The following is a 17,513-nucleotide window of genomic DNA, read 5'->3' as shown; positions in this document are numbered from 1 at the left end:
GTCAAGGGCATGTACCTTGGTTGCAGGCATATCCCCAGTAGGGGGTGTGCAAGAGGCAGCTGATCGATGACACTCTCTAATCGATGTTTCTAACTATCTCTCTCCCTTCCTCTCTGTACAAAATCAATAAAATCTATTTTTTTAAAAATATGGAGAAAGTTATCCATATTTTTGTCTTCTGAAGCCACAGTGATTTTGTGTTATCATAATGCCAGGGAAATGTTTGTCTGTATGGATGGAAACCATAGTAAAATTAGGTGTAATTTTTTTGAGAAACGAACATCAGTGTTTTTAAACTTTCTGTATTATCAGCTAATGTTATCAAAGTAAATCAAGTTTATGATATCATAAAGTGTTAAATTTAGAATTTTGGAGGTTTCAGTATATGCCCCAGTGGTAGGAGATTATTTATTGACTTCTCAAAGCCACTGTTTTAAGGACTGTTTGAAACAAACTTCATGTATCTTGGTAACCCAGAGTTGACGAATAGCACAAGTACATAAATATTCTCAGATGACTTCTGTCCTGTTGTATACTCTGGAGGGAATCCTAGTTTAAGATTATATAAGTAATAGGAATGCACAGTCTACCTTTCTTTTTTAAAAGTTATTTATTTTATTTTTTTGTTAATTTCACCCAAGGATATCCCCTCCCCCCCCCCTTTTTTTTTTTTTGAGAAAATGCAAGAGAGAGGGAAAGACAGAGAGAAATATTGATGTGAGAGAGTCACCTTGATTGGTTGGCTCCTGCACCAGGCCTCAGTCAGGGAGGAGCCTGCAACGGGAGTATAGACCATTGAGTGGAATTGAACCAAGGACCCTTCAGTCCACAGGCCAACTTTTATCCACTGAACTGGCTAGTGCTAGGAATAGCACAATCTTTTTTCTTTTTCTTTTTTTTTTTTTTAAGAGAGGAAGGAAGAGGGAGAGATAGAAACATCAATGATGGGAGAGAATCATTGATTGGCTGCTTCCTGCATGACCCTTGCTGGGGACTGGGCCCATAATTCAGGCATGTGTCCTTGTCCAGAACAAACCTGGGACCCTTCAGTCCGCAGGCTGACGCTCTGTCCATTGAGCCAAACCAGCTAGGGCCAGACTGGGACAATTTAGATAGGCCAATCCACCTACTGTGCACGTCTTTGGGGTGTGGAAGGAAATCGGAGTACCTGGAGGAAATCGCTGCAGACAAGGGGCGAACGTGTAAACTCCACGGAGACAGTGGCCCCGGCCAGGGATTGATGACCCCCCCCCCACCCCCGCCCCCGCCCCAACCTTTATCAACGTTCCAACAAAGCAATGTTGAAAAAAACAAGGTTACTTTTGAGGACCAGCTATATAATCATTTTTGCAATATATACATATGTCAAATCGTGTTGTATACCATAAATTCGTGTTAATTTATATCTCAACAAAACTGTGGGAAATGAAGTACAGGTTAAACTGAAATTAAGTAAACTATAATCTGGGTAAGTGATTTAAATGGTGTTGCTGAAAACACTAAATAGTTTTACCAGTTCCTGAAATGATACACATTGATGAGAAGTAGAAGCAGAGGTGCATGGCCAAAGAAGGAGGGAAGCAGGTTTGTTCTCTTTGTTTCCCCATATGGAGCTGTTTCCCAATGAGAAGGGTGGAAGAACAGGGCTCGTTAGAGATGTAGATCTGCGATGTCTGTATCTAAATGATAGGCATACCATTGTTTAGTCATTCCTGTAAGTTACAGCTCTGTTTTATAAGGAGTTGTAAGTTCTTAAGAACTTGTATGTGAGCTGAAGAGCCAATGGTCTAAAACAGAAATCAGTGTGGATGTCAGAAGCAGGGAGTTTTAAGGTTTTCATTCAGCATTATCAGCGCAGCTAAGACATTAAGAACCATGAGGAACTCGGGAAGGTCTCCCCGACCATGAGATCATGATGGGCCAGTTGATCTTGAAACCTAACCTGAATTTCATGCAGCTGGCATTTCCTAATTGCCTGTAATCCCCTCCTCCCCACTCCCCCTGACTCAGTGGTGGTTACAGCACCAGTGAAGTGCCAACCTTTTCATCCTTGCCACTATGATTAACATTTTGGAAAAATTAGAAGAAATGATGTGATATATATGGAATACGTTTCCTAAGTGTTACACAAAAGCACCAAGACACCAGATTTGACTGTAAACATGTAAAACCTTTATTTTGAAGATAAGAGAATTTTGAAAAATAAAGTGCTCAGAAAAATACAGGATTGAAAATGTGGGTAAATGACAGGGATAGAAATTTGGTGGAAGTATATACTTGTAGGAAAACTCTGCTCCTATGAATCTATTCTCCAGAAGTAATCTCTAAGTGCCCAGAGATGTTCACCGTATATCATCTTATATAATAAAAGGCTTATATGCAAATTTACCAAACAGAGTGGAACAACCAGTCACAAATTTGCTTGTCATCCTTGCTCAGGGCCCATGCCAATTTTAGTAGCACTTTATTTCAAGAATAGTAAGTAAGAAGAAGCTATTGAACGATTTTAAATGAGATGATATCACATTGTGTGTTTTTAAAAAAAATGAATCTCATCATAGATAGTATTCCTCCAACCCTCACAAAAAACCCAGATTGGGAGCAAACAATATACTATGGCAATTTGTCATGTTCCTTCCCTGCTCATGCTGAAGCCTGGAAATAGTTTTTAATAGGCAAGTAGGGCTTCTCAAGTAAAGGATTTCATTCACTCTGCCTAGCTGCAAAATTTATGGCTCACATTGGAAGCATAGTGAAAATGTTTGAGTCATAGTTAAATGTTTTAAGTAATTTAGGTTAATTCTATTGTGACTTGCCTTTTCTGGGACCCATTTAAACTAAAAAACAACACGTAATTTCTAATCTTACATATAGCTTTCTTTTAGAAAAGATTTGAATAACTTTGGTGGAATTTGCTACCAAATAAATTAGATTTTTTTCTTACATAAAGCCAATTTATAAAAAGGCCTTTTCTACTGATTTTAACAAACACCAGTATTTATTTTCAACATAGTTATAAACAAAGTTTAAGTATCATGGCTTATAAACACTCCTTTGAGATTTTAAGATAAAGCTTATGTTAAATTCTAAAATATAAGAAAGTAATAATTTTCTTTAACTTTTATTTGCATTCTTGGTAAACTAGCATAAAGTATACATTGAAGATTTTGTCCAGAGTAGATCTCTTTCTTTTGTGATAGCAGGTTAAATATCTAAGGACTTAAGAAGCTAAGGGCTGAATTTGAAAAGTGTCAAATGTTAAACAAATGGAAGGTTTGTAACAGAATTTATTATTTTATTACACTGCTGAACCCAAGAGACAGAGAAGAAAGGTTCTGGAGGAAAAATTGCAGAACAGCTCCTTGGCAAGAATAAGAATTTTCCACTACCACTTGCCCTAAGGACATTGACTTGCCCCATCAGGGAAATAGCACTGGATTTAATCATCAGAACAGCACTGCCTACTCCCGCACAAAACCCTCTGTCTGAAATTCACAGAAGCCTGCAGACAAAGGAAAATTATGTCTTAGTTTGAAAAGTATTCGTTGAATCTTTACTTTCATGGATCTTTTACTTCCTTAGAGAACTTAACTTCCTGATAGATTCAAACATAAATAAGACTCTTACAAAATCATGAAGCAGAGCTAGTTACACAGCATGTTAAAGAAAGTCTTTCATTAATTGAGGCTTCTTAGGCAAGACTCCTTTCACTTCTTACCTTTAATTTCCTGTCTAAAATGAAGACATGGACTGGTCAAGATGATATGGGGTTTTCTAGCTAAGAGAATACTAGAATATTACAGGTTTCTGTGACCAGTTTGGATTTATGCTTCTTTAGTACCTATCCACAAAGAGATGTTTCCAACAGAATGAGAAATGTAAATAAGACTGTAAGGTGTACATTGTCCGAGTGTGGGGGCTTGGGGGTCTTCTTGTCCTAGAGCTGGAATAGTTGGCACATGAAAAACAGCAAATAGTAAAGGTTGTTCTAAACAAGCCTTTCAGTTATACTTGATTTTGTTTTCTTACATTAATTTTATAGTACGTTTGGAAAACATTTTAAAATGTGGATTCTTGGACCTCGCACAAAATGCATTGAACTAGACCAGAGGTCGGCAAACTCATTAGTCAACAGTGCCAAATATCAACAGTACAACAATTGAAATTTCTTTTGAGAGCCAAATTCTTTCAACTTAAACTTCTAATGCCACTTCTTCAAAATAGACTAGCCCAGGCCGTGGTATTTTGTGGAAGAGCTACACTCAAGGTGCAGTTTGCCGACCACGGAACTAGACTCTTGAGCAGGTCCTGAGATTCTGTGGTTTAGAAAAGGCCCCTAGATCAGTGGTCGGCAAACTGAGGCTCACAAGCCACTGTTTGCTGCTCTGTTGACTAATGAGTTTGCTGACCACTGACCTAGACTCTCGATTCCAATAATTACAGGCTGTTGTTGTTCCTTGTGATTAAGCCCCAATCCCAGTGAGCCGCAGTTTGCCGACCACTGCCTTAGATCATCTTTTTCTTTTAATTCTTAAATATTTAATTGCATCCTGATTAGAATGGCTGTTGTGCGGTGGAAGAAGTATAGAGGTTAGTTTTTTAAGGGCTTCCTAGGTCATTTGTTTCACTAGCATTTGACATGTGAGGCATTCCTAAATATTAGGCTAACAATTGTGTCAATGTAATTTCTATGCAAGAAAGAGACAGCCTTCATGTTATGTTACTAAAATGGACCTACAGATGCCTGGCCAGCGTGGCTCAGAGGTTGAGCTTCGACCTATGTACCAGGAGGTTGCCGTTGGAGCCCCAGTTAGGACATATGTCCAGGTTGTCAGCTCAATCCCCAGTAGGGGGCGTGCTGGAGGCAGCCTATTGATTCAGTGATACTCTCTCATCATTGATGTTTCTCTCTCTCTCCCTCTCCCTCTCTGAAATCTGTAAATATATATATATATATATATATATATATATATATATATATATATATATATTTTTTTTTTTTTAAATGGACCTATAGAGGGAGATTAGTTTCTTTATAATACCAGTATAGTTTTTAAAAAATATTTTTTTATTGAATTTTTACAGAGAGGAAGGGAGAGGGATAGAGAGCTAGAAACATCAATGAGAGAGAAACATCAGTCGGCTGCCTCTTGCATACCTCCTACTGGAGATGTTCCTGCAACCAAGGTACATGCCATTGACCGGAATCGAACCTGGGACCTTTCAGCAATGCTCTATCTACTGAGCCAAACCAGATAGGGCACCAGTATAATTTTTAATGCTGCATCTTCTAGGTGTACCGGTTAATGACACATTTTGTAATCAAAGAAAATATGATAATTTCAAGAGAAACATCAAAGGTGCTTTATTCAAAGTAATGTCCATTGCTAGCTACAATTTCCCCCATCTTTCAGGTAATTTGTGGGTACCGTCCCAATAGAACTTTTCTTGTTTTGAGGCAAACCATTCAGATACCCAATTTTCCACTATTTCATACATTTTGAAGTGCTGCTCAGAAAGTGTGTGTGCCATCAATCAGAACAAGTGGTCATCTTAAGGAGCAAGGTCTGGTGAATATGGCGGGTGGGTTAATACTTCCCAGGCAAGACTTTTTAATGTGTCTGTAACTGGTTTTGAAGTGTGTGATGGTGCGTTATCATGAAGCAAAATTACTCTGCTGTGTCTTCTGACCCATTCTGGTCGTTCCACAATCAAAACATGGTTCAAATTATTTGTTGTTAGTAGTGATCAGTATTAACAGTTTCATCTGGTTTTAGAAGCTCATGATACGCCACACCTTCCAGATCCCACCAAACGCAGGACATTGTCTTCTTTCCGAAACGATTTGGCCTTGCAGTCAATGTTGATGGTTGACATGGATCAACCCATGATTTTCTGTGTTTGGGATTCTCAAAATAAATCCATTTTTCATTGCCAGTCGCAATTGGATGCAAAAAAGACTTTCTTGCCATTGAAGCAACATTTCACTGATGATTTTTCAGTTTTCCATTTGTCTTTCATTCAGTTGATGTGGCACCCATTTTCCTTCCTTTAAAATCTTGGTACATGATCAGACATTGTTTGCTGAGCAATGTTTAATCTTACTGAAAGTTGTTTTTAAGTTTGACAAGCATCTTCTTTCAAATGCTTGTAATTTGGTTGGTCTTCAAACTTTTTTGGTTGACCTGGACGTTCTTTGTCTTTCACATCGGAATCATCACTTCTAAAGCATTTTAACCAGTGTTCACAAGTATCTTGAAATGGAGCATATCACCATAAGCTTCCTGAGGTTGATAACTTTTTCTTCAAAATAAAGTAATGAATTAAAACTTCCGCAAATGCTCTTTTTTGCACGAAATTTGACATTTTTAAGCATAAAATACCTATGATGTTAATACCTACAGCAAATTTGACATGAAATTTTGAAGCTTGCTGTCAATACAACAAAATAGTAAACATACCAAATCGCATATATATATCAACATATGTGTACCATAACTCCATCTATTGAAAAAAATCCCCATTATTAACTGGTACACCTTGTATATAGTATTGATTCCACCTTAAACTAATAGCTTAATATGTTGACTGAGTTACCCAAAATAGAAATTTAACCTTGGCATTTATTGCCTTAAAACTGCATTTTCCATCCATTTCAAATTTTTTGAGCTTCCATTGAAACACAGCAAAATAAATGCTCAAGATAGTACTTTTGGGTCTTGTTGTTATTTATCCTCAATTTGAATATTAGATTTGCTGAGCTTAAATGTGGCAGATTTATGAGAATAAGAGTTAGGGCTCTCATATGAAATTTGTTTACATAGGATTGTGATGTAAATTGCCACAGATTTCAAAGAACGTTTTCAAGTAAAATTTCCATTTAGGATCATGTGCTCATCATTGAACTCGTATCCTTTTCATATTCAGGGTCATACAGGATACAATGATAACCAGAAATAACACAGAAAAAAATGTTTATGTTGGTATAAAACTTTTATCTTGATGGGGCATTTTATCTGTTAAAAGTCACTGAAGTTTAAGAGAAGGATTTTTTTTATAGCATGAACAGAAGTACATTAAAATGAGAGGTTCTGGCTTATTCGGTTTGAATATTGCTATTTGTTGCATAAGCATTTCCAGCAGCAATTTTACCTGTACTTAATGTGTCCCTGCAGTCAAATACAAGGATGATCTTTGCCTCTTGAGATTATATGTTGGCAGTCTTTGTGCTGCCTTGTGACCATGTTACCTACCTAGGCCCTAGGGTTGTTTTATGAGCTGGAGTTTAAAAAGCAAATTATACTCTCCCTGAAATTTTTAAAAAATATATTTTATTGATTTTTTTACAGAGAGGAAGGGAGAGAAAGAGAGCTAGAAACATCGATGAGAGAGAAACATCCATCAGCTGCCATCAGCTGCCTCCTGCACACCCCCTACAGGGGATGTGCCCGCAACCAATGTACAATACATGCCCTTGACTGGAATTGAACCTGCGACCTTTCAGTCTGCAGACCTACGCTCTACCACTGAGCCAAACCGGTTTCTGCTACTCTCCCTGAATTTAAAAGCTCTGAAATGCGGGTGGGTGGGAGGGGTAAACGGGATGACAAAGTTGAAGGCTTAATAAATGAAATAAATCTTGGACAGAATGGCTATTTTGGCAGATTGCATATAACCAGTGACAGAATTCAGTGTGTGGGATAAATCTGGAAAATGAATATTGGACTTTAAAATACCATATGCAAGTTTAGGGGCTACTGTACTTACTCATTCTAATTTTTTTACTGTCCTTGTGTAAGACTTCCAAAACTTACCTTAGTTACCTTTCAGAAAGGGAAAGGGAAAGCTGTTGTGCATTTATTTTTATTGTTCAGTTGCTTTTGGTACTGATGTGCAGTCCAGTATTTTGAACATAGTTCTGGCACTGTTTATTCTTTTCCTTCTTGTGTAATTCAAATGTTATATTTATCAGCAAAAGTCTCCCCCCCCCCCCCCCCCGAATAAGTTAACTGTCTTACTTATTTTAACAGATTTTTATATATTGTGCTATATACAGGCTATTTTCTTTAAAAATTGTGTTTAGAGATATTTATCTCTATGTAACATGATTGCAAAAGTTGCTTATTTTAGCTGCCTTTTTTCTCCCTAATTAGTTGGTGACAAAGTTCCTGCTGATATAAGGTTAACTTCCATCAAATCTACTACTCTAAGAGTTGATCAGTCAATCCTCACAGGTAAGTGTCATGTATTGGAAGGCCATTGAATTTCTGATGCCTCTCAGATACCATGCTAATAGCATCTACTCTTGCCCCACTCTTCCTCTATAATATCCTATCTTAATTCTCATTAAGCTATTTATTTTTATCTGTTAGACTTGTTGCCAATATATGGGGCTTAAAGGTATGATTTAAAAAAAAAAAAAAACTAACTTGGCTTTCATCTTAAGGCCTCTATCTTTTAATTTTATAAAAAATTAGTTTTCACCCAAAATCACCATAATGTTTTTATTATTTTTAAAAAGTTACAAATTCTCTTATTAGCAGAGGTTAATCTTATAGTAGAAGTATTGTCTGTTTTGTGGAAAGTGATTCAGTTTCTTTTATTTTGTTGTTAATCCTCACCTGAGGATATTTTTCCATTGATTTTTTTAGGGAGAGAAATATCTATGTGAGAGAAACACATCAATTGGTTGCCTCCTACATGAGCCTCTAATCAGGCCAGAGAGGAGCCTGCAATCAAGGTGCATGCCCTTGACCAGAATTGAACCCGAGATCCTTTGGTCCGCAGGCCAACGCTTTATCCATTGAGCCAAATTAGCTAGGGCTCAATTATTTATGTAGTCTTCTTTTTCAGGGCTGGTGAAAGGGCTCTAGAACTGTAGTGGGTTTTTTTTTTTTCATTCTATGAATGCTAATCTAGAATCTAACATACTTTACAATAATCAAATGTACAATTAACAGAAGTTAGCACCCCCAAAATAGTGTGCACACTTAGATTTGGGATTGTTTGGAACATTTTCCCATTTTTGTTTGCTAAAGGCAAAGAATAGGGTGGAGGGCATATTAACCGGAAGTGAGGTGGTTAGAAGATTAACTTAAACACAATGCTAACCTGAATTAAATAGAGAATAAATATAAAATCCAAAGATTATCAAGATTTATCTGATGACCAGTTTTGAAAAGCAACTGATGTCATAGAGGTGGTGATGTAAGGAACCTGGGTTCTGTATTTTTTGGTTCTTTATGAATAGCTTAATTACTAAAACTGCCATTAGCAGCAACAAGCTGAAAGCTGATTAAGACATAAAATGTTGGGAAATTAGGTTGTATGTATGAAATTCTCATAGTGTGTCTACAGAAATAATTACCATTTTAAAACATCATACTTTCTTGAATAATTTTTTGTTGAATACTTACACTAGTTTTAGGCTAGATTGAGGAATCAAATCAGATTTTTTGGTCAAATATCGATAGTGAAGTTTAATACCTGACATTAGAATGAACAGTTGGAGATATATTTCACTCAGATAGAACCTGATTATATATTTTATAAATATTACTAAGTAAAGCTGAAACCAAATTCAGCTAGACATTTGTGCTTTCTTTCTTTTCTTTTTTTTTAATCCTCACCCCGGGATATTTTTTCCATTGATTTTTAGAGAGAGTGGATAGGAGGGCGGGATGGGGAGATAGGGGGGCGGGGCGGGACGGGGAGAGAAACATCCATGTGAGAGAGACACATCTACTGGTTGCCTCCTGCACATACCCCAACCCCATCGGGAACTGAATCTGCAACCCGTTGGTGTTAGGGCCGATACTCTTAACTACTGAGCTCACTGGCAAGGGCTACCATGTGCTTTTTTTTTTTATTATTATTGCAACTGCTGATTGCTATTTTTCAGTTTTGTTTTATTGAAATAGAACACTTGGGTTTAGTACATGCAAATATTTCTAAAAAAGTGTTTTCACTTCTCATCTCTGACATTACTGAACAACAACAGGTTTCCCAGTGGGTGATCTTCATTATTCATAATGTATCTGCAGCGTGTTCAATCCACTAAAAACAAATATACTTGCAAGTAAATATACTTGCACCTTAAAAACAAAAACAAAAAAGTATTGGAGTGTGTGTATATAGTTACCCAGAAAATAAAGGTCATTGGCTGGGATTTTACTTCAAAATTGAGTTCCTTTATTTTGAAATGATATGTATTTTAATCCTGACATTGCTCTGAAATTAATTTCTATTACTAAATTTTACTAGTTTACCTTCTTTGAATGAATTGGCCCTTTTGGCCCTTTTCTTAAGAGAGGCAGTGGCAGGAGTGGATGAGGTTCCCAGGTTCCAGGCGTGGGTTGTGCAGATCTAACCACCCCTCTGTCTCTCAACAATGCTTAGGTGAATCTGTCTCTGTCATCAAGCACACTGACCCGGTCCCTGACCCACGGGCTGTCAACCAAGATAAGAAGAACATGCTCTTTTCTGTAAGTACTTTATCATTTGTTTCTTTTGAGTCTCTTATTTTTTAAGACATTCTCAGAGTTTTAAGTCTGCTGATGCTATTCCCCCCCCCCACTGCCTACCATCAGTGGTCGTATTTTAGAAAGTGTTGGCTCTTATTTCAAAGCATAATCACAGTCTTTGTGGTCAATCTCAGCTGTCAGAAAAACATCAAGAACGTGTAATGGTGGGACATGTGACCTAGCTGTCTTGTCTTAATTGGCAAGGCTTTTTCAATTCTCACCCGAGGATATATTTTTTATTCTAGAGAGAGAGTAAGGGAGGGAGAGAGACGGAGAGACATCTATTGGTTACTTCCCATATGCACCCTGAACAGGGTTTGAACCCACAACCTGGTTATGTGCTTAGACCAGGGATCGAACCTGCCACTCGTGGGTGCACGGAATGACACTCACCAACCGAGCCACACCAGCCAGTACTAAACTGGCAAGTTTTTGAGAATTAAAATTAAAACATCGGGTCAGATATCTTTCAATTCTTTATCTTTAAACCTAGTAGAAAAGTAAATTTCTTTGGAAAAGACTTATAATAAAAAGGATGTTTTGAAAGATGATGTGGATGGTATCTGTACGAATTCACAATAAAAAGGTGCATGTTTAGAGAGAAACAAATGTGGCAAACCATTAATAATGAGTGAGTCTGGGTGAAAAGTCAAATGGCTGTTCATTGTACTATTACAGTTTTTCTGCGAAATATTTTCGAAATAGCCCTAGACAGGTTGGCTTAGTGGATAGAGCATTGGCTCTCGGACTGAAGAGTCCTGAGTTCAGTTCCAGGTAAGGGCAATGTACCTTGGTTGTAGGCTCTATCCCCAGCCCTGGTCGGGATGTGAGGGAAGCAACCAATCGCTGTGTCTCCCCCGCCCTTCCACTCTCTCAATTTTTTTCTCCCCAAAACAAAAAGTTGGGAGATTTCTAGTTTGTTTGGATTGAAATACTATTTCAAGTGGTGGGCTTTTATGTATTCAGATGGGAACTTATACGTAAAGTACTCTCGAGTTACAGTGAAAGTAATGGAGCCGTATCATTCCAACGTTAGGAATTTAGTGGGGTGTGGAGACAGCTCTCATACTTGAGTTCACTGGTTTTGGGATGCCAGTGCTGGAGTGGAAGTTGCCCTTATAATTGGTGATGTAAGTAGGGGTGGTTGAGTTGGAGCCAGAGGTGGAGAGAATGCTTAGGGTTTAGAACTACATGGAGTTTAGAATAATTGAGAACTCAGAGGGGTTAGAGCCCTGCTCCAGCCCTAAGCTAGTCTGCAGGCCGGGTTCAGTGTTGTGAATAGGGATGGGGCAGGTGGGAGAGCTGCTCCGGGGAGAGTAGGTGCCACATGAAGCGAGCAGCAGGGAGAAAGGTATCACACTGCCTCGGGAGTTATTCTCTTATCAGAGTTGGATGGCTGGTTCTCTACTCAAGATCCACACCAATCTGAGTTTACTAGTCAGCATTTAAGTTGGGAATGTTGTTAATATTGTAACCCAGTTCTCTGTTTCTGTCCTAGGGTACAAACATTGCTGCTGGCAAAGCCATGGGAGTGGTGGTGGCAACTGGAGTTTTCACTGAAATTGGCAAGATCCGGGATGAAATGGTGGCAACGGAACAGGAGAGAACACCCCTCCAGCAAAAACTAGATGAGTTTGGGGAACAGCTTTCCAAAGTCATCTCCCTTATTTGCATCGCAGTTTGGATGATAAACATTGGGCACTTCAACGACCCGGTTCACGGAGGCTCCTGGATCAGAGGTGCCATTTACTACTTTAAAATCGCAGTGGCCCTGGCTGTAGCAGCCATTCCTGAAGGTTTGCCCGCTGTCATCACCACCTGCCTGGCCCTCGGAACTCGCAGAATGGCAAAGAAAAACGCCATTGTCCGAAGCCTCCCTTCTGTGGAAACCCTTGGCTGTACTTCTGTGATCTGCTCTGACAAGACCGGTACACTTACAACAAACCAGATGTCCGTCTGCAGGGTAAGTGGGAGTAATTTAAGAACCTTTCCTGCTAATTGTTTATTCATCCTAAGAATATGCCCCCTGTGCCATCAAATCTTTACTTATAATTTGATTCCTTTTTATGTGCCTTAAACAGATTGGGTTATGTGAGCCCAAAGTAATTTCTAATACTTCAGAGGAAAATAATCATTTAATTTCTAAAACTATTTCATGAAGTAAAGGATATCTGTATGGCTGATATACATGTATCGAATAACTATAGGCAGTCTAAATGTCAGTTTATTTCCCTGCTCCTCTGTCCTTAAGTATATGCATGTTAACAGATAAGCTTCAAAGGAAGAGCGTTCTATAAAGTGGCTAGTTACTTACCTACTTAAAGTTCTAATGGAATATTTCCATTACACACTGAATGAGACATGCTTTCTTCTTGAAAAGTAAATAATTACCTTTCACTTTATTTTCTTTTATCCTTCCTTCCTTAGGTTGTCTCACAATCACTTGGGTAAAAAAAAAAATTATTCAAACCTGCTCTTAGAAAAATAAGAACTAAGTAAATTTTATGTCAACAATATTGTAGAAGTGAAAGTATAATTTTCCAAAAGGTGTACAACTCAGATATTTAGTGGACATGTCAAAGATTCTATCTGGCTCATTAATTAATGAAGGAATCATTAAGATGGTCAAACGGTTTACCAAGAGCATTTGAGGAAGTGCTCAAGATTAGAATTGCTATAGGTTAGATTACAAAAACTGGTTAATATTCCTTGGGACAATAAAACTACTATGTTATATTTTCTACAGGCCACAAATCCATAACTTTACAAAACATGAGGCCTTATTAATAAATAGCTTACTGAAACACTTAATTTTTCTAGAACACGCAATCTTTGAATGGGCACGTTAGGTAATGCCTCTGAGTGACACTGAAAGGAAGGACATGTGGTTATCATCTTGGTCTTATGTCCAGGTTTTGAAAAATACTTCTTTAGCATTGGAAATTGTTTTTGTTTTAATACAGTTAAACCCTCTGAATCTTTATCTTGTCAAATTTAAGTTGATGATTATATTTAGATACAGATACCGACTCTTTTCTGTAGTCCAAACCCAAGTGTAGAATGAATGGACGTGTTTAAAACAGATTGAGGTGTTCTGTGTCTCATGTGGTAAGCTTCCTAGTTTGACAGGGGTTCCTCCTGTAGATGCAGAGTTTGAGCTACCTAAGTTCTTGTTCCTTGGAACCAGAAAAGTTTGGACAAATAGGCTAAAAGCAAGTTGGCTAAAAGCTGATGATTTGAGGGAGAGAAAAGAAATTTCATGTTACCTGTTTAGTATTCCCCCAGCAAACTTTAAATTTAGCCTGAAAGCTTTAGATTCCTCAGAATAGACTTTCTATCCATAAAAGCAAGCAGTGTGCAATTGTAACCTTTAAAAAATATTTTGGTTTTAAAGTTTTGGCAGCAAATCTGATTTTAAACTAAGTATAAAATAGAGTCCATAATAATTTTTTTGTGCTTTTATTTTTCCCTTAAATGATTTGATTTAAAATGTTTTCTTCTATTTAAAAAACAGCCTACCTCTTTGTTCTGTTCTACCTCAGCACAAAAGCTGGCGCTAATCAGTATTCTATAAGGTTTCTTGCAGTGGATTGCATAACTACCCTTGACTTAGGAATACTTTCATCATGCAGTTCCTAAATGGTTCGCTTTCTTAAAATCTAAAATACCAAAGTGCATTTAGATTTAGTTAACGTGCAGCAGAATTCTGAGTGTATTTGAATATTTTGGACTGGTATAGACCCAGAGTTTCACTTTTTACAAAACATCTCATTAAATAAATGGCAGTGTTTAATAACAATACTGCCAAATTGCTTTGCTGTTACTTAGTGCAGTTACTGTATTTTTTTCACTTGTGACTTGATTTGAATCATGAGGTGAGCAAACTGCCCTAGCCAGTTTGACTCAGTGGATAGAGCGTTGGCCTGCAAACTGACGTTCAGGCTGGTCAAGGGCACATGCCCAGCTCGTGGGCTTGATCCCCAGTAGGGAGTGTGCAGGAAGCCACCAATGAATGATTCTCATCATTGATGTTTCTATCTCCCTCTCCCTTCCTTTCTGGAATCAATAAAAATATCTTTAAAAAAAGATTAGAAAACTAAGGCTCCAAGAAGCTGTGACATGTCTGAGGGTCACACAACATTTAATACTGAGGGGCTGAGTTAGATTTTCTTACAGGAATGACCGGTGGCTAAACCTAATCCCCTCTCTTCCATTCAGTAATTGTGTAACCTTGAGCACATGCTTTAACCAGGCTGGCCCTTTGTTTCTTATTCTATAAAATGTCAAACATCTTCAGAAAGAGCCTTTTTAAGGTGTTGATCTGTTTAAAAAGAAAAATGGACCTTGCTGCAGGTAACCTTGGAAATGAATCTTTTCCTCATTGGAAATGCTGATACATGTTTTTGAACTACAGCCTTTTATCAGGAGTCCTCACAGGTTTAACTCCAATTATATACTTTTTTGATTTGTATGTTTTACTCATGGTTTTATTGTAGTTTAGTTCCAAGGTTGATTTAATTCTTAATATACTTTTGAAATGAAGTTTTTGAAAGTTAAAATTATGTGCTATATAACAAATCTTGTGAGGCAAAAAAAAAAAAATTTTTTTTTTAATCAAGATGAGTTTATTCTCTTATTGAATATGAGTTGGGTGGCTCTGAAAAGATGTGTAAAAGTGTGACATGGCCCTAGCTTGTGTTGCTCAATGGTTAGACTGTCCCACACACCTAAGGGTTATAGGTTCAATTTCCCCTCCCTTCCACTCTAAAAATCAGTGGGGGGAAATATCCACAGGTGAGGATTAACATCCTACCTAATAAAATAATAATATGCAAATTAACCATCACTCCACTGTACTCACAAGCCAGGCACACCAGCCAATCAGGGCAAATTAACTCCAACCAAGATGGCTTCAGCCACAGAGAGGAGAGAGGCTTGGGTTTTCCAGGCAATAGAGGAAGCCAAGCTTCTGCAGTTCTGGCAGGCCTAGGCCTCTACTCCAGGCTACAAAGTTTCAATTGTAGAAGATACATAAATCCCAGATACCAGGGCCTTCACTTGGGTCGCCCCATGCCCCAAAGAGTAATATGCAGATTGACCATCACTCCAACACACAAGATGGCTGCCCCCATGTGGTTAAAGATCCTGCCTCCATGTGAACACAAGATGGCCAGCAGGGGAGGGCAGTTGGGACGGGCCAGGTCTGTGAGGGAGGGCAGTTGGAGGTGATCAACCCTGCAGGGGAGGGCAGTTAGAGGAAGGAAGTTGGGGGCAAAAAGGCTGGCAGGGGAGTAGTTAGACATCAATCAGGCTGGCATGGGAGTGGTTAGTGGGTGATCAGGCTGGCAGGCAGAAGCAGTTAGAGGCAGTCAGGAAGGCAGGCAGGTGAGCAGTTGGGAGCCAGCAGTCCTGCATTGTGAGAGGGATGTCTCGGGTCTAAACGGGCAGTTGAACATTTCTCGAGGGGGTCCCAGATTGGAGAGGGTGCAGGCTGGGCTGAGGGACAACCCCCACACACACACCCCATGCATAAATTTCGTGCACTGGGCCTCTAGTACATACATAAAAAGCATGACATGACTATCTCTTCAGTGAGTTTACCGTTCCTTATTGAAACTGGTTTGATCATATTCTTGTTCATATTTCAGAGATATTTTGGCATGGTATAGTTGAAGTATCTATCACTTTGTGTTTTTGTCCCCCTTCACCCCCCCCCCTTTTTTTTTTTTTTAGGTTTTACAGTTTCCATCTGCAGTGAAAACACATATCTAAATCTTAGTCTTCCAAACTGCGCTTCTGAATTATAATTAGAAAGCAAATTTTTAAAACCTCATCTTTAAGAAACTAGCTTTTGGTCCTGGCTGGTATGGCTCAGTTGGTTGGGCATTGTCCACGAACCTAAAGGTTGCTGGTTCGATTCCCTGTTGGCACACACTCAGGTTTTAGGCTCTATGCCTGGTGAGGGGCCATGCAGGTGGCAGCCAATTGATGTTCGATGTTTCTCTTTCTCTCCCCTTCTCCCTTCCCCTGTCTCTAAAAATCAGTAAAACATTTTTTAGGAAAAAGAAACTAGCCTTTATCACCTTAATAATCTATACAATTAAGAATTCTAGCTTTTTTTTTTTTTTATTTTGTACCTTTTAAATAACTTAAGCGCTTTTTTTCTTTCTGTAGATGTTCATTCTGGACAAAGTTGAAGGTGATACCTGTTCCCTGAATGAATTTACTATAAGTGGATCAACATATGCACCTGTTGGAGAAGTGTGAGTAAACCCTCCTATCATTTAAGGATCCTTTGTGTCAGTTTGGTACTTGTGAGACTTGCAGTGTGTCGAGAAAAGTTAAGGCAGCTCTCTGAACATGGCTCGTGGCATCAGTTATTAGAGTAGAAAATTTTTTGTACACTTAAAAAAAATCTTTGCCCAGTTTTTCTTATTTTTATTTCAGGGGGCGGGGGGGGTTGATTTTACACATTCATTGGTTGCTTCTTGTATTTGCTCTGACTGGGGATTGAACCCACAACCTTGGGATGATGCTCTAACCAACTGAGCTACCCAGCTAGGGCAATTTTTGTACACTTTGAAAGAGAAAACACAAGTTATAAGCTAATGACCTACTTATTTCATCTTATTGAGCTCCCATTTGAAGCCTTAATTTCTAAGTGGGATTGGTTTGTTTCTTATTGGTACCAGTGGTGGAGGAATTTCATGAACTAAGAAAATAAAGGTCAACAGAGATAACTGCACTGTGCTCTAGGAGTGTTTTTTCTTTTGACAGGTATAAAGATGATAAACCAGTGAAATGTCATCAATATGATGGTCTTGTAGAACTGGCAACAATTTGTGCCCTTTGTAATGACTCTGCTTTGGATTACAATGAGGTAAGGCTCCTCAGAAATGAGAAACTAGACCTGACTGTTCCTAGTCAAGGGTGGGGTGGGGTGGTGAAAATCCAGCCTTCCTTCCTCCCTTTTGAAAGTACGGGCTCTGA

The 17,513-nt window shown here is 38.4% G+C and overlaps 1 protein-coding gene across 2 annotated transcripts in view; it reads left to right on the top strand.

Annotated features, from left to right (window-relative positions):
- ATP2A2 (ATPase sarcoplasmic/endoplasmic reticulum Ca2+ transporting 2) overlaps positions 1 to 17,513 on the top strand; it is a 46,915-nt gene that overhangs the window by 17,700 nt on the left and 11,702 nt on the right. For both annotated transcript variants that reach the window (XM_084868030.1, XM_084868029.1), the window contains exons 6-10: positions 8,154 to 8,234; positions 10,399 to 10,484; positions 12,022 to 12,486; positions 16,698 to 16,786; positions 17,301 to 17,403. In XM_084868030.1, the coding sequence (XP_084724156.1) occupies positions 8,154 to 8,234; positions 10,399 to 10,484; positions 12,022 to 12,486; positions 16,698 to 16,786; positions 17,301 to 17,403 (824 nt within the window). The remainder of the gene's footprint in view (positions 1 to 8,153; positions 8,235 to 10,398; positions 10,485 to 12,021; positions 12,487 to 16,697; positions 16,787 to 17,300; positions 17,404 to 17,513) is intronic.

The sequence above is a fragment of the Pipistrellus hanaki genome, assembly GCF_964339955.1.
Source record: "Pipistrellus hanaki genome assembly, chromosome: 19".
NCBI lineage: Eukaryota > Metazoa > Chordata > Mammalia > Chiroptera > Vespertilionidae > Pipistrellus > Pipistrellus hanaki.
Note: the sequence above shows the minus strand (reverse complement) of the source record. Positions and strands in the feature narration are given on the sequence as shown.